The sequence below is a fragment of the Notamacropus eugenii genome, chromosome 5 (genome assembly GCF_028372415.1).
Source record: "Notamacropus eugenii isolate mMacEug1 chromosome 5, mMacEug1.pri_v2, whole genome shotgun sequence".
Taxonomy (NCBI): Eukaryota; Metazoa; Chordata; class Mammalia; order Diprotodontia; family Macropodidae; genus Notamacropus; species Notamacropus eugenii.
The window spans coordinates 31,422,026-31,443,297 of record NC_092876.1 but is presented as its reverse complement, the minus strand read 5'-3'; the positions used below and the strand labels follow the sequence as shown (position 1 = coordinate 31,443,297).

General features: G+C 53.1%; 1 protein-coding gene across 3 annotated transcripts in view; it reads right to left on the bottom strand.

Annotated features, from left to right (window-relative positions):
- Positions 1-3,135: 3,135 nt before the first annotated feature.
- The window catches only part of SIPA1L3 (signal induced proliferation associated 1 like 3), a 157,946-nt gene continuing 139,809 nt past the window's right edge, over positions 3,136-21,272 (bottom strand). For all 3 annotated transcript variants that reach the window (XM_072608270.1, XM_072608268.1, XM_072608269.1), the window contains 6 exons: positions 16,677-16,842; positions 14,948-15,164; positions 13,420-13,563; positions 9,039-9,168; positions 4,058-4,139; positions 3,136-3,781 (listed from right to left, as the gene is read on the bottom strand). In XM_072608270.1, coding sequence (XP_072464371.1) covers positions 3,632-3,781; positions 4,058-4,139; positions 9,039-9,168; positions 13,420-13,563; positions 14,948-15,164; positions 16,677-16,842 — 889 coding nt within the window. In that variant the 3' untranslated portion in view covers positions 3,136-3,631. The remainder of the gene's footprint in view (positions 3,782-4,057; positions 4,140-9,038; positions 9,169-13,419; positions 13,564-14,947; positions 15,165-16,676; positions 16,843-21,272) is intronic.

Sequence of the window (21,272 nt, the reverse complement as noted above, 5' to 3'; positions counted from 1 at the left end):
AATCAGGAGAAAGGGTCAGACTCCAGAGAGGGCAGTACTGAAAACTGGGGGCCCAGATGGAAAGAGACACCCTGAAAGCTTGGCAAAGCCAAATGCCAGAGATGAGAGAGGGTGTCCAAGAGAAGCAGATGGAGAGACGAGGTGGAGGGTAAGGAGACAGGCTACGAGTGAGGGTATGCTTGGGAGATGCTGGCTACTGCAACCTGGAGGTGAACATCACATTCCTACCAAATCTCCCAACTGGAGCTAGACTCCTGGGGGGGCCAGACCCTACCTCCTCCCCTTGAAATGCAGAGAGACACAGGATGTCTTCGGGGATGGGGATGCTAGCGCCCCAGCCTCTTTCCCCCTCAGGGTCTCAGTTTCCCTGATGCATGGTACTGGCCCAGGGATTCTCTGAGGTCCTTTCAGATCTGCCACTTTAAGATGTTATTTTCAGAAGCTCAGTTTTGGATAACTCTGGCTGAAAGATTCCCATTAGAGGAGGTAAGGTGTTGAGATCTACTTTGGCTCTTTCATGATATATGGATTCAGGAAAGAGACCATAGTTTTCTTTGAACTTGGGCCATCACTGATAGAGTCTGGGGCTCAAGATCTTCCTAGAAGATTTCCAATGGACCTCAACACTTGCTGCTGAGGCAAAGCCTCTCGGCTGGGTACATGGCAGTGGGGTGGAGCCATTCATCTTATCCTTTGGAAGTCAGCCTGTGGTCAACATGAAAGCTTAGCCTGTGGGTGGCTTAGGGATCAGCTGGCTCAGGGTTGTAGAGACTTGGTTTGTGACTTGACACTCTATGGCCAGGAGTCAGGGAAATGAATCTGTGGATTGAGCTGAGGCCTGGCTTCCAGATTTTTCTGTGGTTAGGGATTGGCCCAGGACTGGCAGGACAGTCTGGGAGGGTTTGGGACCTTAGCTAGGGGTCTGTGGGTGGCTGGCACTCAAGCTGGGGATAGATTCCAGTCCATTGGCAGGGAGGAGACCTGGCCTGACCCAGGACAGCAGCCATCTCGATGCTCTCTACCTCCCCACGCCCAACAGTCTTAGGATCCTGAGGGCAGGACAAGGTTTGTTGGCTAGCCATAGAACAACACCCAGAATTTGCCAATGTAGGGGTGGTGGGGGTGGTTAGGAGACCAATCTCTTGGGCAGCTGACTTCATTCCCTGTCCCAAACCTACTCACTGTGACAAAGGGGTAGTGGGCCAGGTCCAGAGCCAGTATTCCAAAGGCGACAGTAGGCTGGTGCAACAGAATCAGACTTAGTTGGAAGGGGTCATCTTGGCCAGCTCTGGTTAGATGTCAGGCCCTGCCTGCACAGCCCACAAAATGGGGAACGACCTCTCTTCCTTCGGGGGCCTGTGCCATTGTTAGGTCACTCTCCCTTACAAAGGGGTAGACACTGTGGGACCAGGGTGTTTGAGCAGATGCCGCCAGAGGTGGACCTGCCAGTCCAGTCTCGATTCATTTCAATCATCCAGGCAGCAAGAACAAGCAATTTCTATGAAACATTTATTTCCTCTGAAACTTCCAGAAACAAGACCCCTAATCTTAAGACTGGGGGAAAAAACAATGACAAGGAAAAGAATATACCCACCCTCCCACCCCTCCAATAAAAAACAAAAAAATAAAACAGTCGACCTAAGAAAAGGTGCTGCTGTCAACTGTCGGGAAAAATGTCGGGGCAAAATTAAATAGATTTTATCTGTATAGATCCTTACAAAATGTTAACAAAAACTGCAACAGCCGGAATTTACACTTGGTCAATGTATACAATCACGCCCCAGAATGATTCGAATGATCCCTAGACATGAGGAATGGGGGGAGACAGAAGCATTTGGAGGGTGGGAACCTGCTAGGGAGACCCCAGGGAGAAGGGCCAGGAGGTTCGTCACAGTAAGGCCACTGGACCGGAAATGGGAAGGCCTGGGGCAGCATCAGCCACCCTTGCCAGGGCCTCCTTGTTGCCTATCTGGCAGGGGGAGGGGCAGCTTGGAGATTTATGGATCCATTTTCCCATCTCCAATATGTTATCCCCTGCTCTCTCTCCTCCAATCAGGACTGAGCTGGTTTAAAATTGAAGGGGCCTAATTACATTGGAGGAAGATGTGGTTAACACCCCTTTCCCTTCCCCCTCCCCCTTCCTGCACCAGGGAGATGGCCCCCATCTTCGAACATCGAAGCTGGGGTGGGAAGTGCTGCTTTGGGGTCCAGAGATCTGCCTGTGACTATGGCAGGGGAGGAAGAGGAGATCTGGGATCTGATGCCAAGCACACCCCTCTTTTCGAGAAGGGGACCAGGATTCTTTGGAGAAAAAGACCAGTCTAGCCACAGCCCAAGTCTCCAGACCCCAACTTGGCTTTCTCTGACTCTGGGCCGGATGACAAAGGAGTCTACCTGCCTTCTAGCTCAGTGGTCCTCCTCCAGCCTCAAAGGCCTGGGGCTGCGACTGGCAAGGCCCAGCCTGGGGTGGGGGGATCCATGGGAAACCTGGCTTTGCAGATTGTGTCCTCAGCATGAGGCTGGAAATAGATCCACAGAGGATTACTATTGAATTGTTCTGTGGTGGCTTTGCATGAAAAAATAAATATATATTATATTTATACTTTTTTTTTAAAGAAAAAAAACAGCTGCTCTTTTCCTAAGTTCCAGCATAGTACCATGTGTAGCTGGCAGGCTGGGGGGAGGGAGGGAGAGTCAGGCCTGTTTCCCCCCACCACCCATCTTCCTTATTGCCTTGGGGAAGCTGCAGGTATCAAGGGAGGGGCTGCTCCACAGTGTGTGTCTTAGAGGAGCCTCAACCAGGGCCCAAGGAGCCTGAGGCCTTTCTAATTCTCCCACCCATCCTCAGGAGGGAAGAGATGGAGGGAAGGGGGGGTTCAGGAAAATGGAGTGGGGCTCGGGGGAGCTCAGGTTGGGGGCAGTCCTCAGTAGTTTGGCATCAGTGCTGAGCAGGCCCTGAGGGCCGGGGAGAGGGAAGGGGGTAAACCCATCAGCAGCCCCCCAGGACCACAGGTCAAACAGGCCACGCTTGGCTGCTAGACAGCCTCCTAGAAAAAAGGTTACAAACTGTTCTATTTATACAAATATAGTGTTGCTCTCTCTCTGTCTCGATAAAGAACATTTACACTCTGAACATTGGGATTTCTTCATCTTGGGTTTACTAGAAAGTACTTCAGCTTGGAAAAAAAGTGCTCCGAGGTTTTTTCGGAAACTTGATGGGAGGGGACAGGTAGGGGGAGGCATGTCCCCTGCCTCTCCCTACCCTTCCTGTTGGTCCAAAGGATTTCTATATTGCATTGGAACTCAACATACCAAGGGCTGGCCAGTGGGTTCAAGGGTTTATGACTGAGGAAGACTGGTCACTAGTGTGGATATACTGCCCCAGGGCCTTCTGGGTGGGGGAGCCTCTTCATGTCCTCAAGCCCAGGTGACTCCAAGGACCCCATCTCCACCCTGGCCTTGGGGACAGTCTGGAGCAGCAGATGTGCCACGGGGTATGTAGGGGACAGCTGCTCACAGGATGGGGGGCTCCCCCACAACCCTGACTTCTCCAGGGGTGGTCACTGGCCAGCCCAAGACAAGAGGGGGGAAGGGAAAGGGTGGGGGGGGACGCCCCAGAAGCCCCCTGCCTTTAGGGCTCTTTTTTCTCCACGGTGCTGGAGAAGATCTCGGCAAACCTTCGCAGCTGCTCATTGGCTGCCTGCGATTCCTCTTGTAGGCGCTGGTTGTTCTGCCGCAAGGTGGCCACCTCTGTCTGCAGGACCACCTTGTCCTGTTTCTCCTACAGAGAACAAAGGATGTGAGGGGCTGGGCACAAGGGGATGGGATGTAGAGGGTCATGTGACATCTGTGGGGCCTGGGAAGTGACAGGCTGGTAGTCAGCTGTCACTCTGTCTGCAAGGCTGCATTATGGATAACTCATCGAGAAAGAGCATGGGATGCTAGATCTAGGCCCAGAGATGGCAAGGTACCTGCCTGAGGTCACACAGCACAGGAAGGACTAGCGGAGGGGAGACTTGAACCCTGATCCCAGCCCCTGGGTACCCGCTGCTCTCACCTTCTGAAGGTCACTGTGTAGCTGCCTCAGCATCACCTCTAGCTGGTAAACCTTCCCAGGCAGGTCTACAGGGGGCTCCTCGCTGAAGGCAGGGAGAGAGGCAGAGTCAGTCCCATCAGATTTGGGCCTGGTTTTTAGGGAAGACAGTCATCCCCTGCCAGCCCCCAAATGACCATGTGCCCTCTTGTATAAGGAGGTACAAAGCCTTTCGATGCTTGCTAAACACCTCTTAAACACTAATTCATTTAAGCCTACTATGATCCCATCTCACAGATGAGGAAACTGAGGCATGGAGTGCCTCACAGCAAATAAGAATCTGCGTATGGGGATGGGTTTGAACTCAGGTCCTTCTTGTCTCTCAGTCCAGGGCTTGGTGACCACCCTGTCACCTTCCCTCCCTAACCCCCATCTCTGGGCATCACTGAGGCTTAGGAGCTCCACTGTGGCATCCACATCTGTTAGACAAAATGCCCCTGCCCCTGCCAGGAGGGCTCTCTGGGGCTCCAGAATCTTCGTTATGCTTCAAGCCCACCTTCCTGTCACCTTCCTCATGTGTTTTCAAAGCAGTTTCCCAAGATGTCCCCTGCCCTGAGACCAAACTCCAGACAATGCTCCAGACCAAACCCCCGGAGCCCTCTCCTACATACAGAAGTCCAAGGAAGGGAGGCACAGAGAGAGCTTTGGGTGAGATGGTGGAGGGAGGGAGGAGCTGTCTGCTTCACCCAAGTCTCCCTGCGCAACTCCGAGGGCTTGGGCAGGCTCATGGAGAGATGAGCCCCCACAGGCGAGAATGCTTTGAGCCGGGGGCCCAGCTTTCCTTGCCAAGTTCTCACTAGCTCTGGCCTGGGGCCCCTAGGGATGCCAGCCACGGCCCAGAGATGTGCTCAGAAAGGCACCCTCTACATGGGGCCTGATGGGAGAGCCTGTGACTATGGAGGCTGGGCGTGTGACCTCTGTGTCCTGTGCCCCACACTGGGCCTCTGCTGCAGAGGCTCTGGGTTAGTAAGAGGGTGCAAGGAAGGAGGATGCAGAGAAGAGACAGTGTTAGCCTTAGGGTGTGCAATCACTGCCCTGGAAGCAGCTACCTCCTGATGCTAGCCCAATGAGAGGGGAAGACCTCCAATTTTTGGACCCCCAACAGGCCTGGAGCTCTCGGCTGCCATGGCCAACTCTCCCCACTAGATGTTCCCCTTTGGTGCCCAACACATCAACAAAGGCTTGCCCCCTTATTTGGCTCATGGATCCCACGGGTGGGCACATGGCTCATAGGGATCTCCCACACATTCCTATCTGGTTATTGAGTTTCCTGAAATTGAGCCCAACCAGTTTCTTGGCCTGCTAGACAAGACAACCTGTTCCTGTCCCAACCCATGGTTTAGATGAGTCACCCGAACCTGGGGTAGCTCTCTGCCTGCTTGGTCCCTGGCATCAGTGCCACTCTATGCCTGGGCCTGTGGGAAGGAGTGGAGGCTGGTTGGGGTCAGGTTTGACTAGCCCAGAGCCTGTCTGGGGCCCAATGCTCTCCAAATGTGGAGGAGATGAAGTGGGGGGGAGGGCTCTTGGGTATGCGCTTCCACTGTCTTGAAGCCTGGGAACCTCATCAGGCTCTGGGAGCTGAGAACGAGGGCAGCCCAGGAGGAGGGGCTACAGATTCATGGCATCTGGGCTCAGGGAGGCCCTCATTGCCACTGCACCCTCCCAGTTCCTACTGTTCACTCATCCTTCCCTCAATGCCTGTCAGCCACCCACCCTTCTCTTGGTTCTTGCCATCCATCCATCCATCCATCCATCCATCCATCCATCCTTTCCCTTTTTCCTTTAGAAAAATATTTTAAAATCTTCCTGCAACTTTTGCTTCATGTTTTCTAGGAATCTGGTTGAATGTGTCCAAGCTGCATTTTCTTCTAAGGCTTTGTTTGTAGGCATTTTGGAGTCATCCTCTCCTACACTTATATTTTGAGCTTTCCTGCCACCAGGGTAGCTTATTATGGCAAGGTTACTTTATTATCTGCCCATTTTGCCGTCTACTTTCTGACGCCTAATTAGATGTTAGGCTGGGCTTGGCTGCCCTTCTGGAGGGAAGGCCTAGGCTGGTCCTGTTGGTGCTTCCTTGGGGTCCTGGGTGTTGGGTTATTCCAGAATTCTGGGTATAGATTGGGGACCTGCATGCTTCAGTGCTCCCCAAATGTCTGGTCATTGCCCCTGTGTCTGAGCAAGAGCAGATGCTGCTGGCTTTTGCCCGTATCAGCCAGCTGAGGGCCTCTGCTAGCTCAAAGTGATAGGAGTGAGGCTTCTGTTTGGTCTGGGACTCCTGCCACAGTCATTCCTCTGCAGGCTTTAGACTAGGCTAAAAGCTAGACACCCTGCTCTGCTCCTCGGACTGAACCCATACTACTTCTTGGTTTGTACATTCCTTCAACCTGTGTCCTGATCTTGGACTTGACTGACTCACTATTCCTTACCCTAGAATGCCATCCCTTGGTGCAGGCACTGATGACCCAGGACTGGGTAGTGGGTGCCAAAGCTGTCAGGTGGCATCTGTTCCAGTCTCAGTGCCCCACTGTGGGTCTGGGGCCCCCATTTGCCCAGGGCACAGTCTTGTGTTAGAGTACTCTTAGTGTGTGCTCCTGGTTAAACCCAGTTTCCACAGACCTCTCTATCTCCCTAAGCTGATCTAGGTTAGAAAAATGTCTCATCATGACTTTTTCTTGGATTTTCCAACCACTATTTGGCCTAGAGCATTTCCTAGGTCTATCCGGAAGAGTTTTGGGGTGAGCTCACTGCATAGCTAATTGCTACTCTACCATCCTCCAAGCTGCCAATTCTGCATCTCATTCCCTGTCTTAACTAGCCAAACTTCCTCTTCTCAAGCTCACCCAGAGCCAAGGCCTCCCTTCATCTTTCCTACCCTTCAGCTGATGAGCTGCCTTTTGCTTTTCCAAGAAGACTGAGGCCACAGTTCACACCTGGTGTGAACTCACTCAGCTCCCCTTCTCTGCTCCATGGCCTACTTTCCTCTATCTGCACGTTGATCCTTCAAGGCAGAGAGGTGGCCTGGTAAATAGTACACCAGATTTAAGGGTCAGGAAGACCTGAGTTCAAATCTGACCTCAGATATTTGCTGTGTGACCCTGGGCAACCACCACGTCTGCCTCTGTATCCTCAACTGTGGAACAGGAATAACATCTCCTACAATCCAGGCTCACTGTGTGGATCAAATGAGATATTTGTAAAGAGGTTTGCAAACCTTAAAGTGCCATTTATATGCTGGCTATTATCGCTATTAACCCTGCCTCCTTTCCTGGTCACCCCCAACCCCACCCTCACTGCTAAAACACCTACTTGCTTACAGAGAAATGACACATCATCATGTCTTTTGCTCAAAGACCTGCGCTGGCTCCCTACTTCCCACTCACAGAGGAGAGGGGTACAACTGAACTGCCTCCACCAGGTCCCTCTCCAGGATCAAGTACAAAGTGCCTTCAGAGTCTTTCCTAACCTGCTCCTCCTACCTGTCATACTGGTAGAGGTGTACTCTTCCATCCAGGGCCCCTGGCCTCCCTCCATTTCTCGATTCTTGCTGTTCCCCAGTCCTGGACTGTTCTCCCTCCTCTGCTCTGACCACTGACTTTACTGGCTCCCCACTTCTGCAGCCCCTCCCCTCTGTTAATTATCCCCTAAATGAAGCTTGCTTTGTGTCTCTTTGTTCGCACACTGTCTCCCCCATCAGACTGCGCCTGGCACACAGTAGGTGCTTAATAAACACTTGCTGACTGACTGCGTGGGACATTCTCTCTGCTTGTTAAATCCCTATTCAAGTCCCTAAATCCGGAAGCCAAGGGCACCTTCTCCGAGAAGCCCTCCCTGAGTTTTCAGGTCTCAGCCACAAAAAGGGCCTCTTTGGCAACTGTCATGAACTTTACTCAAATGCATTAATTCATTTCTGCCTGGTCCTAGGACCAGTGGAGGAAGAAAGCTTCTCTGATCCACAAAAGCAGCACCCACTCATGCCCTGAGGTCTCTGAGAACTGCTAGGAGACACTGAGCGGGTAAGGGACCAGCAAGGGAGGAGCCTTCATTGTTTCTTCCTAGGACAGCACTCCCCTGTCCAGTGCCATCTTGCAGAAACCTCCATGGAGCCCTACAGCAGGATCTTAAGAGAGTGTGTGAGCTCTGGGCTCCCATCACCAAGGCCAGCCAGGCAATGATCACCCTCTGGATGTCTGGCAGGTTTCTCCAATGTAATACATCCTCTTAATGCTAGCATCTTTCCAACATCCCCCCATTCCATGCAGGGCACCACCCCCTTAGACTCTGCCCTCTCTCCCACCCTCCAAAGAGCCAATGAGGCTGTACCTCACTCCTGACATCATCTCCTTCTCCCCATGCAGACTGCCATTGCCCAAACATAGATTGCCACCATCTCTTGCAAGAGTCTCCCTGCTTCCAGACTCTTCCCTCCAATCTCCCCTTACCCAGCTACCAACAAAGCCTTCCTCGTTACTCCCTTGCTCAAGAACTACTGGTAACTCCCTATTGCCTCTAAAATACAATACTGACTCCTCAGTCCTTCCCCAACGTCTGGCTGGCCTTTGTGGACTGGTTCCAGCCAACTCTCCTTCACACGCTCTCTGCTCTCCATCCTTGGCCTTTCACTCTCGCCTCCTTGCTTCTTCCTAGGCTGCTGCCCCCTCTTCGCCCCCTCCCACATCTCTCAGAACCTTTGGGTTCCTTTGATGTGTGGCCCAAGCTCAGGCTCTTGCCGAGGGCTCACTGGGAGGGCCTTCTGTTCTGGCTGTCGCTTGTCAGTATATCTGCATGGTGACTCCCCCATTAGACTGTCAGGGGACAGGGGCTGCCATGGGCTGTCCTTGTTGTTCCTAGTGCTTGGTACCTGGCACCCAGCAGACGTCTAATGAATGCTTGTTGCCTGATTGCTGAGGGCCCCTGTGGCACGCCCCAGAGGGTGGTGGTGTCTCACCTCATTGTGGGGGTTGTCCGGGGGGTAGTGGGCGTCCTCTCCAGGCTCGAGTGGACTGGGCTGTGTGCTGGTGCAACGTTGGGGCTCAGGGCTGGGTCATTGAGAGAGAAGAGAGAGACGGCTCGCTGCACTGTAAGGGAGAGGAGACTGAGTCAAGTGCGCTAAGCCAGAGCAGAAAGAAGGCCCCACCATGCTCCCCTCCCCCAATCAGAATGCAAGCTTCTGGAAAGCAGGGACTGGTGTTGGTGCTGAACGCAGTGCAGGGCCCAGCACAGCCCCTACAACACGAGTTGAATTTGCCAGACAGCGAGGCAGCTGAAGCTGAGGCTGGTTCAAAGCCCTCCCCCTGGGCTGGGAACTGGGAAGGAGGGCATGGCGTTCTAGGCCTCAGGAAAGAGACCCCAGACTTAGAAGAGGGGGCACACCTGAATGCTGCGATGGTACTGGCATGCAGCAGAGAACTGTGCCACCACTGGCTTCCCTTGTCCCAGTCAAGTGCATTAAGACTGTCGAGACCATGGCTGGAGAGAGGCCCCACTGCCCACAGCCTCATATCAAGACCCAGCCCCTACTGGGCAGGGAAGAAAGTTACTGCTCGGCATGAAGGCAGTGTCTCCAGGACCAGGCATAGCTATATTCAGAGAAAGCTAAGGAGGCGCAGACAGGCCTGGGCTTGCTGATCTTCTCTCTAGGACCTCAGGGGCAAAGTGGACAAGCGCAGGGAGTGAGGGGCGGCAGGAAGTGCCTGGTGATGGCTCTGCCATCAGGGGAAACACCTGCCAGCCCAGCCACAGCCCTGCTAGATGTAGCTGGGATCTGCCTTCTACTTGCTGTGAGCTCTGCCTGCTCCCTCCTGAGTGGTGGAGGTCCCAAGGCTGGGCAGCCCTGCCATATATAGCCAGGATCCAACTCCTACCTGCTGCGGGCCCTGCCTGCCTGCCCTGTCCTGAGCGGTGGGGGTCCCAAGGCTGGGCAGTCTTGCCAGATGTCACCAAGACTTGACTCCTACCTGCTGTCGGCCCTGCCTGCTCCCTCCTAAGTGGTGGAGGTCCCAAGGCTGGGCAGCCCTTCCATATGTAGCTGGGACCCAACTCCTACCTGCTGCAGCCCTGCTTGCCTGCCTGCTCTGTCCTGGGCGGTGAGGGTCCCAAGGCTGGGCAGCCCTGCTCTGCTGTCTCTCTCTGCCTCTCCTCCAGGGAGGAGGGCTCCTGCCAGGCCCCACTCTCTGATGCTCCTCAAGGAGGAGGCCCAGGGCAGGGCTTCCTGCAGAAGCAGCTCCGTCTGACAGGTTGGGACAGATTCCCCCTGGAGACTGTGTGCTCTGTCAGACCTGAAAGAGCAGTTTCCAGAAGGGAACAGAGAGGGGCAAGTAGGGAGGAGATGGAGATTCACGTCCTCTGCATGTCCTGGTTTCTAACCACTTAGGTGGCACTTATTAATCTGCCCTGGCATTATAATTATCTGTGCCCACTTCTCACCTGCTTGTCAACCTGGGAGCAGGAATAAATGTAAAAGGCTTTAACAAATTAGCTTCTCAAGTGTAAGACAGGGGAGGTGTGGCTAGGGGGCAGGTGTACTAAGGAACATCCTGAGGTCAGAGTGGACCACATGCTCCATCAGCCAAAGTGATTTTAGGTTACACTGAGAGAAATCTAATGGCCAGGACTAGGGAGGAGGCAGTCCAACCATGCTCTGACTGTGGGGTCAGACCCCATATGCATCCCTGCGCTCACTGCTGGGCCTCACATTACAGAAAAGACACTGGTAAGTTGGAAAGCAGCTGAAGAGGGAAGTGGCCAGTGTGGGGAAAGGCTGCGTATTCATGCTAGCAAGGGAGCGCCTGAAACGGCTGGGGATGGGGATGACACGGTGATGCTAAAAAGACTGGAAGGATGAGAAGACTGTGCTGCCTGGCTCTGGGGAAAGAATAGGGAGTAGGATCACAGAGAATTCAGGCTGGACATAGGACAAAACCCTCCTGGTGATGAGAGTGAGGCAGAGGTGGGTGGGCTGCCCTGCGAAGAAGCGTGTGCCTTTTCTCTGGGCATCTGTGGGCAAAGGCTGGGCGATGGCAGGTGGGGACAGATGATGCGCACGGACTGCAGGGACAGGACAGACTCCACAGCCACTGAACCAAAGAGTCAGTGACTCGGTGGGACCGGCCTGCTCATGGCTACTTTTACATGGCATTAAATTTCCTACCTTCATGTCTTTGCCAACAATGTACTCCCTCCTTACCTTTGCTCTGCTGGATCCTTAGTTTCCTTCAAAGCACATCTCAGGGGCCCCCCACCATCCCACCGTCCCACCAGTTAGTGTTCTTCCTCTCGAAAATACTCATGTACTTGTTTAGTTGTTTCAGCCATGACCAACTCTCCATCACCCCATCTGGGGTTTTCTCGGTAGATACTAGAGCAATTGGCCATTTCCTTCTCCAGGTCATTTTACAGATGAGAAAACCGAGGCAAACAAGGTGAAATAACTTGTCTAGGGTCACCTAGCTAGTAAATGTCTGAGGCTGGATTTGAACTCAGGTCTTCCCAACTCCTGGCCCGATGCGCTATCCACTGAGCCAGCTGAGCCAACTAGCTGTACTTACGTACTTAGCATTTACTTATCTGTAGAGTCTATACTTTTTCAGAGCAGATGTTCATTTCCACGTGTGGCCTGGGACAATGACAGGGGTTTAATAGTTGAACTGAATGGAATTATTTTGGTCTTATCTCTGTTTCCCCCTCAGAGTAGCTGACCCTAGGGGTCTAAACACAACAGGTAATCCAGAAATATTCGCTGCTGAAGATACCACCTAATGGCACAGCCTTCTGGAACAGGTCACTCTCAGCTAGGGATGCTTTAGTCTGGACAGATCCTGAGAAGTTGTGGAGGATGTGCTGGTTTGGGACCTGAGTGTGGCACCTGGTCTATGCAGATTGGCTTCCCTTTAACCAGGAAGAAGGGCTGTTTGGGGGATGATAATTAATCTGGCTTCTGAACCCCCTGAGACACAGAAAGCTCAGCCTATTGGAGATGGGCTGGTGTTTGTGATTTTAATGGAATTCACGTTCCCCCAAAGGAATGCCTTTCTGGTTCAGAGTTGCTGACCGTCATAGTGAAGGTTGGGGTGTGGAGGCAGGGATGGAGAGACACATTTTATCTGAGCTAGTAACCTATTTAACAAGGAACTATATTCTTAAAATCTTATCAATAAAGTGTTTTATTAGATTTTATGGTCCATGAGTGTCTCACTATAGACCTGATTCACTGGACTGGGCTTAGTTAGGTTAAGAGGGGTTGGCTTTCAAAGACACGAGAGAAGTGGAGGCCTCAGGGCCACTGAAAGACAAGCTCTGGATTCTGAAGCTGGGTACCAAGTAAGGCCATACGGCACAGCTTATCTGCTCCTGCCAATCTGAGGTGCATCCCCAAGTCAGCACCCTAAGCTTTTCGCAGGTCTGCTAGAGACCTGGGAGATCAAGCCCTGAGAAAGAAAGTGCACTCCCCATGGCCCCATGCTAGTACAGCCATGGCCCAGCAGCTGCTAGTGCCTTGCTCCTGCACCCTCCCCAGAACCACCCCATCATCCTTTGCATCCAGCACAAAGTTCTGGAGTTTGTTTGGTGCAACAGGGGGCAGGCATCTCTTCAGGGGTCAGGAGGTGATGTACCCAGGTTGGTTCATACCAAGCAGGGAACCCTTGACATTATCCAGCTTGGTGAGTCATGTTAGAGTTAAGCTCATGTCACCCCTTTCTTTACCCTTAACATAAATGTGTCACAGTGGACAGAGTGCTGGACTTGGAGTTAGGAAGACCTGAGTTCAAATCCAGCCTCAGACACTTACTACTAGCTCTGTGACCCAGGGAAGATCACATCACCTTTGTCTGCCTCTGTTTCCTCAACTATAAAATTTGGGGATAAAAACAGCACCTACCTCCAGGGTTGTTGTGAGTATCAAATGAGAGGTTATCTGTAAAGTGCTTAGCAAAGTGCCTGTCCCAGAGCAGGTACCTAACAAAAGTTTGTTTCTTTCCTAGAAAAATGGTTTGGGGCTGGGCAGTCTCCTTGTTTGACCACTACTGACTTAGATGACCCAAAAAAGGTCCCACAGAACTCTAACATGGGACACCCAGCACCCACAGGGAGAGGACCGAATGAACATGTGTAAGGGCCTCCCTAGAGACTCATGGTAACCTAGGAACTTCCCCTTGGAACAGGAAGGGCTGCATCCATAGAATGTGGAACAGCAGGCTCTGGACAAGCAAAGGGCCATGGCTACGTGGCGGGCCCCTCCTGGGTAAGGCCAGAGAATGTGACACTCACTGTTCACTATCCAGGGAAGGGGAAAGGAAGAAAGGGAGGTGGTGGGATCTGATGGAGCTTACCTTCATAAGCCTTTGCAGCATTGACAAGACTGGACCACTCAAGGCCAGCAGCAGTGTCAGGGAGGGGCATCATCCCAGGGTCCAGGCGCCTCATTGGCCGGTCCCGCACATCAGTCAAGGAAAGCTCTGAGGCAGAGATGGTGGCTGGGCAAAGCAGAGTGAGGGAGTTTGGATGAAGGCAATGACCAGGGGCCATGTGTGGGAGTGGAGAGTGGCCCTTTTTGTCTCCTCCCGCTGACCCTGCCAGGACCCTCGGCTCCCTGGACTTGATCAGAGTGGCGGCTCAAGTTGCTGCACTGATCAGACAGCGGCCCTTGGCCTTACATTCTTGTGTTCCCACAAGGGCCATCAGCACTGGAGGGTCCTTCATTAGCAGCCAATAGTTAGCAACAGGCAGGGCTCCCCTCCAAGTGGCCCACGTGGGCAAGAGAAGTGTCCTCCATCAGGGGGAGAACTCGGGCTGCTGCCCAGAAGGGGAGGAGCTCTGGGGCCCAGCGGGCAAGAGGCAGCTCTGAGTTAACTCTTCCTCTGCCAAAGACGTGCATCCAGTGCTGGGTAGAGGCCTCCCTCAGTGGCTGCTTGCCAGGGCATGACAACTGATGCCAGCCCACTCTAGTCCCAGAGAGGCTGGTTTTGTAAGCCCCTCCCACAATCATACTCTTCACCTCCATCTTCCCTGAGGATGCCCCTCAAAATGCCTTCCTAGATCCTTCCCTGGTTTCCTTCCCCTCCCCTGCCTGGAGGCTCAGTCCAGGGCTCAGTCCACCCATCTTTAGGAGGTCTGAGGAGATTGCTGCTGGTGGGAAATGAAATCTGGCACCTCTCTGAGGGATGCACCAACACCCCAACATGCCCTGGGTGCCCTATCCCATGCCTGCCCTCAGGGATCTCTCTCCCCAGCATTCCTGATCTTCCCTGGGGCAGCCCTTCCTCCACATTCCCTTTTGCCCAGGTTTGATCATTTCTCTTACTGGCTTGGAAAGTTACGGTCACATTAGATCAGATCACAGCAAAGGGAAACAATGAAACTTTGAGGAGCTTGAGATGCTTAGTGGAGGTTTTCATTCTCCCAAGATTCAGAACAAGCTCCTGTGGTCAGCATAATGGCTCATGTCCAAATGGGCCTGCCTGCCCCATCGCCAGAGCTTTGGCAGAGGTCATGGTGGCTACAGAAACCAAGGGGCAGTGTGCTCCGAGGGCTGTCCCCCACCTTTACCCTGCCCAGGCTCCCATGATTTCCTTCCTTCTTACAAACATGGGATGTGGGGGATGTAGAGACTGGAAAAAGAGGGAGGGGAGAGGATGCCTGACGATCCTCAGGCCCCCAGCCAAGTCTGCCAAGCCAGAGGACCAAGCTTCCTCTCTCAGCTGGAATGTCTTATCATCATCAGTCTCTGCCCTCCACCTTCTGGACCAGGCCTTTGCAGGCTGAACCAGCCTTTGACTGAGTGAGGAGAAAGAGTCCCAGAATCACCTCTGCCCCCTACACCCACTCCTGGCCCAGGGCCAACACTCAAAACGTGCTCACATTTCTTCTCGGGGAAGCCATTACCACTGGCCGGGAGCGGGTGCGAGTGCTGGTGCTGTCGGCGGGAGGGCAGGGTGCTTGAGGGGTAGGTGCTTGTGAAGAGGACGTCGCTGGGCAGGCCCGGCTCGAAGCAGGGGGGGTTTGAGTACGAGGCCTCCCGCCGGCCACTGCACAGGCTCTCGTCAGACAGGGTCCTCTGCAGCGCCTTCTGAGGGGACTGAAAGAGCCGAGGACAGCACAAAGTCAAAGTCCCTGGGCATGGCTACAGGCTTCATTGGGAAGGACTTCAGCCCTTCCATCACCCACAACCCTCCTGCCAGCGGACAGAGTGCCAGGCCTGGGGTCAGGAATACCCGAGTTCAGATCCAACCTCACACACTTCCTAGCTGAGTGACCCTGGGTAAGGTACTTTACTTCTGCTTGTCTCAGTTTTCTCAACTGTAAAGTGAGGATGTACCTTGAGAAGTTGTTGTGAGGACCAAATGAGATCCCTGTAAAGCACTTCGCAGAATGCCACAGTAGGCACCTGGTAGACTTCCTTCTCTCCCTCTGTCCAGGTCTGAGTCCAGGTCTCCTTCCCTCCTGCCTAAAGTTCTGTGTCAACCTCTCCCTGGGTCTCCTGCAAGGCACCAACCCTTCTCAAGCACTGATTTTAGTCTATGGTGGGCAGCAGACACGCTGGGGCTTTGTGGGACAGCACAAAACACCCAAGTCTGGCTTTCTTCTCAGCTTTATATTCAAACATCTCAGGCAGGTGTCCAATGTGCTCCCCCCACCTCTCCTCTGCCTGACTCTCATTGTGCCCCACTGCTGACAGCCAGACTTGGCCCCTCACTTTCTCCTTCACCAAATCCCTTCTTCAAAACTTGGTTCCATTTCTGGCTCCTCCACATGGCCCCCTTCCCCTGCCTCCTTCTTTACAAGCTCACAGGCCTTGGGTTCAAATCTGGGCTCTGGCACTTATAAACCTAGGTAAGTCACATTAACTCTTCAAGCCTCACTCTCCTCATCTATTGAATGGGGCTAACGATGCCTCCACAGCTGTTGGGAAGAGTTAAGCTTAGAGGCACCACAGAAATGGGGGGCCAGCCACTGGCTCTGTAAAGGTGAGGATGGCCTTCCATCTCAGGAGTGAGAAGGGAAGATGCATGTGCAAGATTTCTTCCAACTCTAAGACAGTGATTATTTTTTTGGGTGGACACAAAATGTGTCTTTTTAACTAGACTATCAGGTCCCCAAGGGCTGGACAGGGTCTGACACCTTTGGGTAAATGCCTCAGGTCCCTCCCCTTGGCACCTAGCAGGACCCTCCTGGCCCAGCCACCATCTGGCAGATTACATGTCATGCCCTCTCTGCTTCCTGTTCAGGGAACAGTCCCTCTGACTGAATGTCTATGGTTAATATTGTCAGGAGGTACACAGCCTCTGGCCTTCAGCTGAGAAGCAGCAATCACCCTTCACTTCAATGTTCCTCTCCCACCACAGACATTCAGACCACCTGATCCCAAGCCGCCCTGCAATTCCCATACTTCTTAGTTAAACCGAGCAACAATAAACACAAGATGCAGGCTGCCTCATGAGGAAGGAGTTGAGGTGGAGCACGTGTGGCCGACTGGGCTACTTCCTTCCTTGGCAGGAGGCTGTGACTGGCAGTTCCAGACTGAGGGTACTCCCAAGGCTCATGCTTGGCCTACAGAGGTGACCCCCACAGGAGGGGCCTGTGCACTCACCAAAGAATCCCGCTCCTGCTCTGGGGTCAAGGGGTCCATGATGATGAGCTTCTTGAGGTCATCCTCGATGGTTGACTTGTAATTCTTCCGAGGTGAGCGGAGATCACGCAGGGATGCCCTTAGCCTGGGCTGCCCAAAGACATTCTTTGTGTTCATATCGATTTGCCTGAAATAATATGGTGACAGGGTCAGAGGGTACCTGGCCTCTCCTTCTCTCTCTCTAGTCAGATGGGAAGCCCCACAGCCCTTATCTCTCTGGGAGCTGGGTACTGGCAGTTGGGTGCTCAGTGGATGGAGTCAGGAAGATCCAAGTTAGATGTGTGCCTTCAGACACTAATTAGCTGTGTGACTCTGAGCAAGTTTCACTTAATCTCAGTCAGCCTCAGTTTCCCCATCTGTAACATAGGGATAATACTAGTACCTTCCTTCCACGGTTGTTATGAATATAGAAAGCAGATAATATTTGCAAACTGCTTTGCCAACCAGAAAACATCATATAAATGTTAGCATCCAGAGACATGGCAGAGAAAAGAGACCCATTCCATGGCCTGCTTTTATGGGAACGGGAGGGATTAATGACAGGAAGCATTCAAGGTGGGTGGGGGAGGGGAGAAGGCACGGTGAGCGGGGGCAGGTAGGCAGAGGGAGCGTGGGAGCAGGCTCGGGGGGGCCCCAGGTCTCTGAAGAATCTGCGGCAGAGTCAGGGGGAGGGCATCTGAAGCAATGGGAGAGGGTGGGTACTGGTCACACTGTGAAGAGGACCTGGACTGAGTAGGACCAAAGGAGGGACTGAGACAGTAGCCACTGAGCAGGGGTTCTTGGGGAGAAATGCGGGGAAGGAGGTAGCCATGGCCTGGCATGACCCACTGCTCCCCCAAAAGGGATGTTCACTGATCATGTTCTCCCTGCAAAGAGGAGACATGCAGGAGACATGGCCCTCTGGCTGTGGTTGTATCCCATGGCTGTGACCAAACAAACCTGGCCTGTGAGGTGACACTAAGCAGTGAATCTGAGGGCTGGATGCTGAAGCCCACCCACGGCAAGGGCTCATGCGACCTCCCCTTGACAGGAGAGGACAGGTAGAAGAAGTCCACTCTGAGACCATTCATGGAATACATGGTGTCCTTCTGTAGAATGCTAGCCCAAGGGGATGGGTCCACCCACAGAGAAGGGGGTGGCGGCGGACAGTACTCACACAGCCTGTATGCGAAGCTTCAATCTGACTGGCCTCCCTCACAGGGAAGGGCAAGCTGAGCTAATAAGGACTGATTTAGCTTTCTGCAATGACAAAACTGGCCTCAGACACTTTGGATTGTGTCAGATTCTCCAGGAGAGGGGACGAGCATTTTCCGATCAAAAGTGAAGCTTTCTGAGCCTAGGACCCAGGTCACAAGGTCCCCCCTCTCCCCGGCTCCGACCCAAGGCAACATGAAACAATCTCTGCTTTCTTTTCCAGGCTTTCAGCATGACAACCAGCAGCAGAAAAGGATCTGAGAATGGACAGACCGCGGGCTTCACCATTTATGTGCTCAGCGACAAAGCCTTTGACGTGGCACACAAGTGACCTAGAAACCAGGTGGAGGAAACGAAGCATCTCCAGTGCAGAGGGGCTGGGAGAGCTTGCCTGAGGACCTTAACAAGGGAAAGATAAGGTGGCTGGTTCTTTCTCATCCCCAAGAATACCCCCACCAGATGAAAAGCGCAGGCCTAGGGTCTGCCTACGCCTGAGGATGGGAGAAGAGAATGGTGATGCTTCCTCTGAGCAGATCCTGGTAGGAGACTCCCCCCTCACCACCCCACATCTCCTCAGTGTTTTCCAGAATCCTCTGTCCTGAGGGGAAGCAGCAGGGCATTCCAGGCCCTGCTTTCTTCCACAGAGAGGCCTACAGAATCCAAGAGGATTAGAAGAGCTGCCAGGCGGGCCAGGAGGCGGGCTGTCCAAAGGAGGCTTGCTGAAGCTGGGCCTGGACTCCTGCAGCTCCCTCAGGGTCTCTGGTACCCCCCAGGAGGTCCCCATTCAGGCCATGCAAATTAAGCTAATTAGGCATCGGCTCCACACGATCACAGAAAATGCCCAATCTCATAATGTCCAACACGGAATGACAGACACTGCCCACTGCCAGGGGGTGAACGACTTCTGACTTCACTCTCATGTGGGAGAAGGCTGAGCGGCCCAGGGAACCCGAGGGGGTGAGTGCAAATCCAGCTGGGTGACCCTGGCCTCGTCATTCAACCTCTACCTGCTCCAATTTCCTCAGAAAAGAGCAGCACCTACTGAGATCATCAACACCAAGTGCCCAGTACACAAGCGGAGTCACAGTAATGCTGACCACTGTCCATTCCTGGGCTCCTGCACACAGAGCATCTGTCTGTCTGCTTGGCCAGGGCCATGATGCCCAGCCCTGGGCCTGCCTGCCTTTTGGTTCCATCAATACCTAGCCTAAGGCTGGGATGGCTGCCGGATTCAGGGACTCCCTTCTGGGCTGTGTTGGGGAGGGCAGGAGGGAGGAGACCAGGGGGCAGAGCTCTGGGGCACAGAGGGGGACTATGGTCTGCTGATCCATCCAAGCAGCTGCAGACGGCCAACCTGGGGCCCCAACCTGCTCCAGTGCTGGTTTCTCGGCTGGGCCACAGACACCTAGGTTAGGCCTCCTGGGCCTCAGCAGCCTTGTACCCACAAAGCTCAGCCCCATTCTCCCCATATACTTGGGAGTGAAACTTGTGGGACATAAATGCCACGGTTTGCACTAAGGGAAGGGGTAGCTGACTTCTGCAGAAGCCCAGGCTGTGCTAACAGAGGTAGAGGGTACCAGGACTGTGGGCAGTGATGAGCAGCATATCCTAAGAATGGGGTGAGAAAGACTGCAGACAGGGGAGGATCCAGGAGGGGGAGATGACCGCAGCCCCTACCCAGGAGACTCACTGCAAGGAACCAGGGCTCTTTAGTGAGAAGAGAAGACCGGGGTTGGGGGCACAAAATCGTCTGTTATCTGAAGAGCTCCCAGGGGACTCAATCTGCTTTGCTTGGCCCCAGGTGGATGTTGACTGAATATACCCCCCTGCCCTGTACCTTTGCCTCATCATGGACATACGAACACCCCAAAGGACATGTGTGATCTCCTTGAGCTGGCTGCTCCTTCTAGAAGTGCCAGCTGTCACGCACCCAGGCAGGCTGGCCTGTGGGACCTTTGCCCCTGTGTTCTGTCCCTGCACTCAGGGGCCACTTTTCTTGACATCATGAGGCTAGTGGTGGGGCACAATGGTCATTCCTCTCATCCCATCTCTCTTGACCATGGGTTTCTCACAATAACTCCCCTTGACTCTGGGTTTGATGCACAGACTTTTTTGGTACTGTGCCGCACACTGAAGGACCCTCCATTGCCCATGCCCCTGGGTAATACTAATGCAATCAAAGGATTGGGGGAAAAGGGATGGACCTCTGTTTCTAGGAAAGGCTCAGGGTCATTAAGGGAGATCTGTGAACGACTAGAGACAATCCAGCCTTCTCTTTGTGGGCCTAACTCATTTCTCTTTGTTCTGTCCACCAAAGATGGGTACCATGATGAGAGGACCCAGAGGCTGCCAGTGTTGATGGTTGGGCTAAATTCCTTTTTAAGTATCTCCTTCGGGATGCTCTGAATGAATTCCAAAGAAGCCCAACATCACGCACAGACCAAAGCATTCAAATGTTGGGAATCTCTTGAACTTGGACTCTGTTAGATTCTTTCCATCTTTAACAGCAAACACCTTTTTGACAGCAGGTCTCCTTGATTCCTGAGGATGGCAAAATGCCAGTTACATGGCACAGGGGATGAAGCACCAGACTCAGAGTCAGGAAGAGCAGAGTTCAAATCCGGCCTCAGACATTTTCCTAGCTGGGTGACCCTGGGCAAGTCATTTAACCCTGTCTGCTTCAGTTTCCTCATCTGTGAAATGAGCTGGAGAAGGAAATGGTAAACTACTCCAGTATCTCTGCCAAGAAAACCCTAAACAGGGTCACAAAAAGTGGCACATGACTGAAAAATGAACAATTACAACATGTCCTTGCTCTATGCCTTCCTTAACATTTATGGTCAGAGCAGCGAGGAAGGTTATTTCAGTTTGGAGTTACAGCTCTTTCAAGACAATGTGAATAACTGTGACCTCTGGATGAGAGACTCCTCGTTGGAAGGGAGACTTTAAAGGTGGCTTCTGCTCGAACAAACAGATTTTCTTGATGATCGGTATACAGCAGAAGCTGTGGAATGCTGGGATTCTCTACATCTTTCGGTCAGTTACGTGATGGCAAAGATGAGATTTGCTCCGGAATATACCTTGCACAGGCCTCGCTGTTTCCTACTAAAAACCTCATGCCGGTGACGTGGACCGCGCGCAGACATCTCAGAGAGAAGGGAAGGCAGGCTGTTGCCCAGTGGTTGCTGATGCAGTCCTGGTGTCTTTTCCTGGTATTCACAAGGCTGAATGTTTTTTCCTGTTGGCCATTCTCGGGAATTGCTTCCCCAATGTCCCCACAGCTGCCTTGCTGATGTACGCTTGCTCTAACCTAGCCACTTTCCCCACCTCTGTTCTTTCTAGACCCATTTCTGCTCATTTCCG